Below are 7,012 nucleotides of genomic sequence, written 5' to 3' on the forward strand. Positions count from 1 at the left end.
TCTCTTCAAAAAGCAGTTCTATATAATAGGACCTCATCATGCTCAATAATGTGTAGGGGACTGGCCACCGTTTGTCTCCGGGGCAGCATTACAAAGAAACAAAGCCATTTCCCCGGAAGAGATGGTAGAAACGGGCACCTTAAAGCACCTGCATACATCAGAATAAGGCAGCAATACTGGAGAACTGTTCGCAGCCCCCTATGCTACATAATAAGGAAACTCTCATTCCAGATACAGTCTCCTAAGAGAGACACACCATGGACACAGCCAGACACAACACACCCAAACACAACAAAGACAGCACAACACACACACAAAAGCTGTCACTGCTGTACGGTTTATTGTTGCTGCCACCCAAGGGCATCCGATTTCTCCCACAGTTCTTTTTAGGGATGCCTTCCTAGCTCTGCCCATCCACCCTCTGCTTCTTGCTCCTATCTTGCCCCTTGCTGGGTCTGGAAGGGCTTTTTGGTGCCCTCTCTCCAGAACCTCTCTTAGGTGGGAGAGACTCAAGCAGGCCTAGGTCCTGCTTACAACTCCTAATTTCTCCGAAGTCCTGTATCCATTTCTGGGTGTGGTGTCCTGTATCCATTGCTGGGTGTGATGTCCGTGGTCTAGCCTCATCTGTGGAGAGGGAAAGCAAGTGATAAAAGGGACAGAGATCAGAGTTTGAATTCCAGCTTTCCTACTCATATTTTCTGTAACCTTTAGAGAAGTACTTGACTGTATCTGCTTCAGTTTCCCTTTCCATAAACCAAATTTTCTCTCCATTGGCAAGGCTCTATGAGAAACTCCCTCCCTCCCCCCAACCCCCCACCCCCCGCCACCAACTCTGGTTGCCAGGGAACTCAGTCAAATATGGGTCTCATATTATTCTAGATGTAGATGACAACACTATTTTTTCATTTATTGATATGCCAATGTGTTTGCATGCATGTGTGCCCATGTATGTTCTCATGTTCATGTGCTACTTTGAGCATGTGGAGGTCGGTGGACACTGGGGGCACAGAGGTCCTTGTACTGGAAGAGAAGCTCAAAGAACCAGAAGTGTTAATCATGCAGGGTGTCTCCTCAGTGGAGGAGATAAAGTCAAATACTTTCATTCCATCCAGAAATCTGAGAGTGGGTTTTGTTAACAACCTGGTGAGCTTTTTGCTCTGTGTGGAGTCAGACTTCTCCCAGCGTTTGCTCCAGAAGCAGACCTCACTCAAATTCTCCAGAATTATTATCCCAGACTCTTCCCTCCCTAGACCCTTACCCATCCTTAGAAGAGATGTCACATCTGCCTGTTGACCTCCATGGTCAGAGACCACACTAAATTCTAGGCCTTTAGCTCTAAAACCCACTCTCGAGGTCACATGTACTTTAAAAGGAGTGTCTGTGTAGTCACATACCTTACGCTTTACTGTGTTCCTGGAATTTGATGGACTGATCGTTGCCTAGAAACCTCTTCCCAAATTGAACTGTGTTTCAAATATACTGACAATGAACCACCTGGCATCAGACGCCCTGAAATCTGATCCAAGCTAAAGGAGGTCGATCTGAACAGGATTTTCATGCTTACCACTTCCCTGCCTGGACATCTGCAAAGCCCCCCAACCCCACCCCAGGAACACAGTTTGCAGTTGGTTCTCTCCCCTTAAATTACGTGCTTTCATCCCGTGGGTCCCAAAGATCAAGCACAGGCTGATCTGCTTGGCTGCAAGTGCCTCTATCTGCTGAGCCATCTCACTAGGACCAGCTTTCGGTCCTCCACGTCCCACTCTGCACTCTTAGGCCTGTCTCCTCCTCTGCTAGTTCTCTGGCTCTTGACTCCTCACCTCCAGCACTGCCTCAGCGCCAGGCCTTTTTCCTTTCAGAGTTCTGGAATTTGGTCAGCAATTTCCTCTCATGCCCACCAGGGCTAGGACGGTTGGTATTGGCAGCAGCTTCTCTCTTGGTCCGACCTTTCCGACCTCCCCCAACTGGTAGAGCAGGAGGTAGAGGAAACACACAGAGGAGGTATGTGAGGTCAGGACAGGCATATAAATGGCTGGGAGCTTAGGGGTGGGGAGGGCAGAGTGTTAGAGTGTGGTGGTCACACTGTGCATCTGAAGCACTCTACCCTTGCTGTTTACTCTTGTATAGAATGAGATAATCACTTGTGGGTTCTTGGGGCTGAGGAAGACAGAACTCAGTAAAAGAGACTAGAAGGGGTTACTTGTGAGTCGGGAATAGAATAGCTAGGAAAGGGGAGTTGGAGGTAGTGGGTAAGAAGTGGGAGGGCTGACCAAGGAGCTGCCACACAGACCTTACCTACATAAGGATGGGCCAGGCTGTACTGGTCATACTCATCCAGGATTCCATCTTCATCTTCTAGGTTTAGAGGCTGCTGCGAAGGATTGGCTGTTGGTGGCAAGGTAGCCATCATGCCTGGTTTGCTTTCTCCAAAGTCTTGCCTCTGTTCTGCGTTTTCTGAATGTTTGTCCTCTCCCAGTTCTCTCACCCCTACTTATAACACTGTCTCCAACCTCCACGGTGTAGGCTCCCGCCCCCTAAGCCCTGTCTGATGCAATCTGGCCTTTTCCCAGAACTGGGCCCATAGACACCAGTCCTGAGCAGAGAGGAGCACCCTCCCCTTCCTCCTCCCTCACAGGACTCACCCAAGCCCAGCTGTGTTTTTCCACGTGGAAAGCTCCTGCCTCTGGGGGAGGAGGGAGCAGACAGGATCTGGGCACAAACAGTCCTTGGGATGGTGGCCAGGGAGAGCAGAAGGCCTCAGATGGGCCACTCCTTCCTACCAGTTCAGCCTCTGCCACAGCTCCTCCTGGGCCTGGGTCATAGCTAGACAGACAGACAGACAGACAGACAGACACACACACACACACACACACACAGAGGAATTAGTGGCAGCATACACACTGACCCACTTCTTGCTAGATCAGCAGCTCTTGTCACACCCAAGGCTTCTATTTTTATGGAAAGTCCCCTTACTTTACATCAATAGAGTCCCCAGGGACTTCCTCCTCATCCAAGATGGAGGAGAGCTATCTAGAAAGAGCAAATACCCTGAATGCCACATTCTGATTCCTGATCCACCTCTGTCTGCCCTTCTTTCTGACAGAGTTCTATGGAGCCCAGGTTGGCCCTTGAACTTGTAATTCTCCTGCCTCACTATCCTAAATGCTGGGATTACAAGTCAGCTCAGATCCAGTGTCTCCTGTGTGACCTTGGACACACCACTTTCTCTCTCTGATTGCCTCAGTTTCCCCCTTTAACAGAAGATAACCCTATCTACCTCCATTGGTGAGTGGCTGAAGGGACATGAGACCTGGAGAAGCCCTTGAAACAGCTGGGAACAGTGTAAGGATTAGTCACCACTTCCATGGTTTCCATACAGTGCCCTCACTGTGACAAAAAAAAGAGTGGAAAAGGGGAATTTAAAATAAAATATTGTGGGCTGGGGAGATGACTCAGTGGGTAAAGTACTTGTCGCCAAGCCTGACAACCTGAGTTCATCGGTTCATACAGTATGGGAGAGAAAGCCTCTCATAAATTGTCCTCTGATCCCCACATGCTCATATGTGTACACACACAATAAATAAGTGTGACTTTCAAAATTTAAGTAATACACTGGTGTGGAGGACATAATGAAATAAGCAGGTATTTATGCTTTGACACCCCTCCCCCTTTGTTTTAGGCAGAGCCACACTTTTTAGCGGTGGCTGGCTTAGAACTTGCTGTGTAGACTAGATTTGTGTCTAGTGGTGAACTCAGAGATCAACCTGCCTCTTCTTCTTGAGTGCTGAGTTTAAAGGTGTGCATTACCACACCCAGCCAGTATGAATTCAAGTATGAATTAATGTGGAACTTTTTCAGTCTATACTGGCCTCCCTTGTGTTATTTGTGTGGATTTGATAAGAATTAGTATGAATTTAAGTTCAAATAAGAAACATGTGAAATGGAATTTTCTACTGTTTTTTTATTTTTTATTTATTTTTTTTAAAGATTTGTTTATTTAGTTTATGTATATGAGTACACTGTCTCTGTCTTCACACACACCAGAAGAGGGCATCAGATACCACTACAGATGGTTGTGAGCCACCATGTGGTTGCTGGGAATTGAACTCAGGACCTCTGGAAGAGCAGTCAGTGCTTTTAACCACTGAGCCATCTCTCCAGCCTCTGTTTTTTATTTTTTAAAAAAAGTTTTTGTACAATGTATTCTGATCAAGGTTTCTCTTCCCCAGCTCCTCCCAGACCCTCCCCACCCCCCCAACTTTTTACTCTTTAGGAAACAAACAAATCATCATCATCAGAAATGCGAATGAAAACATTAAACCTGGAGGACATGCTGCTCCTAGGTGTGCGGGAGAAGGTCTATTGTAGATGTGAGGGAGAACACACACAGGAAAACACAATCAGAGATATCTGCCAGAGTCCAGGGTGAACATGGCCAGCAGACTGAACAGGGCCTGTGGCAGAGATAGGGAGAGACAGGGAAGAAGAGGAGAGAGGAACCTTGGACCAAGTGGCCAAGAGGCAAAAACAGAACCTGGCAACCCAGAGACCAAGAGGTAATAAAAAGGCAAAGATGCTGGCATAGCCAAGTTATATAGAAATCAGAGAAACTGGAGGAAGGGAAGCCCAGCCTTGGGCTGGAGAATTCAGGGTAGCGTGTGGGGTATACCAGCCAGGATGGCTCCTTAACCAGTGCTGGCAATGCCGAGAGAGGCTGGCTGACAGCATCCGATTTGATATCTTAAAAGACACTTTAGTTAGCCATTTGTGTGTGTGTGTGTGTGGGGGGGTGAATCCTAACAAAACACACACACACACACACATCCATAAAAACACAAAATCAGAAACTATAATATGCAAACGAAGGGCCAATAAGACCAAACTATAGCTGAACAAAACAACATGAGACAAAAAAGTCTATAAAAGTACCACAGTGTTGGCTTCTACTGCTGACCTGGGGCTTACCTGTACCAGTGGTGAATACAGCCAGTGAGACTCTACTGGAGGAAACTAAGCTTTTCTTTGTAAGCAGGTGTTAATTTGGATAGGGGTGGGAATCTGTGTCCATTTTCCCCTCTCAGCACCAGGACCCTATGTGGCTTGAGCCTGGGCAGACCCTGGGCATGCTGCTAGCCTGTGAGTTCACATGTGCATCAGTCCTGTTGTGTCTGGAAGACACTGTTTCCTTGGTGGCATCCACATTTTCTGGCTCTTAACAACCTTTCTACCTCCTCTTCTGCATAGTTGCTAAGCTTGGAGGGAAGGGAAATTTTCTACTCTTGATGGAAGGATCTGAACCCTGTGAGTCACGCTAGCCCACAGAGGGTGCCCACACCAATTCTATCTGTGTTGCTGTCTCCAGGCAGGGAGTTAGACAAAACATTCCACATCTAAAACCAAAACAAAACTGGATTCCAGTAAAACCAAACCCTCTCAACCCAGGCCAGTCATCAGTTCCTCTGCCCACACCCACAGGCTGTGAACCTCCTAGTTGCTTTGAAGACCCCCATACTCGGGAGACCCTTCCTCAAGCCTCCGGAATCGCGACCACCCAAAAATCACAAGAAACCATACCTGGATGCAACCAGCAGAGGTTTATTAGGGGAGGAGCCGGCGGTCAAAAACAACAAGCTCTTTAGCTCCAAGAGCAGGGTTTTTGGCCCCGTGTGGTGGGATAAAGGGTCTTTTATAGCATGGGGTGGGGGGAGGAAGGCATTTTCTCGCGCTTACACATGATTGGTTGTTTTACAAATTTTGAACATAGCACTGGGAAGACCAAAGGAGGGGTAACCAAGAACAGTGGAACATTTCAGAGAATCTAGCCCAAATGATCTAGAGTCACTTTTTCAGGCTATAGGGCTATGGCCCCACCTAGGTGATAACATCTTTATCTGTAGTCAGGAATGCCTTCCTGCCTTGGGTGAGGCTTGGGGAATGTAATCCAGCAAGTGTCCTTCACCTGGAATGTGAAGGCCTGAAATCTTATTTTCAGTTCCGAGTTCTGTAAGGTGGAAAAATCTACACATATTTCATAAAATGGCCTTTATAATTTTTCACTCTACAGCTTCAGTCTCAGTACATGAATTTGATCTGCCCCCCAGGCTTGCTGCAGGACCATGGTTACTCTGGTTAAGAAGAGGCTATGTTTCTGTTTGCTGTTTGCTTCCCTGAACAAAAACAAAACCAAGTTTCTGTTTTCCTGATGCCTGTGTCTTGACACAGGCTGCTTTAAAGGCCTGGCACAGGGCCTGGAGAAGTGGCCTGTGGGTGAGAGCACTTGCTGCACAAGAAGAAGCCCTTCCTTAAGATCCCAGCACTCAGGTAAAAAGCCAGGCATGGCCATGTACACACCTCTGACCTCAGCACTTCGGACACTAGTGAAGCACACAGAAGGACTGCTTATTGGCTGCCAGCCTAGCTCCAAGTTCAGTGACAGACCCTGTTTCAGGGAATAAAGCATCCTCTGCCACTGTGCATGTGCACACACATACACACACACACACACACATATACACACAGAGGCGTGCACACATGCAGGTGCACACACACAAGCATACACACAGGTGCACGTGTGCACTCACACACAGGTGTGCACATGCACAGGCACACACACACATACAGGTGCACACACACAAGCATACACACACATGTATACAAACAGATGCCCATAGAGGCAATGGTTACATCACAGTCCCACACAAACATACACACACACACACAGACACACACACACACACACACACACACACACACACACACACACACACGGTAGATAGATAGATAGATAGATAGATAGACAGACAGGCAGGCAGACAGACAGACAGATAGAGTAAAGTAAAATGTAAACCTAGGATATAAGAGTAAAAACAGAAGGTTGCTTGAATCAGACAGAGTAGTGTTGAGCTAATTACAGACCTTATGATGAGACTCCAGAGAGGATAACATTATGGAGCCTGGCCCTGGTGGTGAGAATGATAATTTTTAGTTACTAAGGAGACAAGGCAAATTCAAA

General features: G+C 47.3%; 1 protein-coding gene across 1 annotated transcript; it reads right to left on the minus strand.

Annotated features, from left to right (window-relative positions):
• Nucleotides 1-321: 321 nt before the first annotated feature.
• On the minus strand, nucleotides 322-2,568 carry Nupr1 (nuclear protein 1, transcriptional regulator). The gene is made up of 3 exons (XM_034512782.2): nucleotides 2,296-2,568; nucleotides 1,821-1,964; nucleotides 322-624 (listed from the first exon to the last, which is right to left on the minus strand). Exons 1-2 carry the CDS (start codon nucleotides 2,408-2,410, stop codon nucleotides 1,834-1,836), a joined length of 246 nt encoding a protein of 81 aa, XP_034368673.1. The 5' UTR covers nucleotides 2,411-2,568; the 3' UTR covers nucleotides 322-624; nucleotides 1,821-1,833.
• Between the last annotated feature and the right edge of the window lie 4,444 nt (nucleotides 2,569-7,012).

The sequence above is a fragment of the Arvicanthis niloticus genome, chromosome 1, assembly GCF_011762505.2.
Source record: "Arvicanthis niloticus isolate mArvNil1 chromosome 1, mArvNil1.pat.X, whole genome shotgun sequence".
Taxonomy (NCBI): domain Eukaryota; kingdom Metazoa; phylum Chordata; class Mammalia; order Rodentia; family Muridae; genus Arvicanthis; species Arvicanthis niloticus.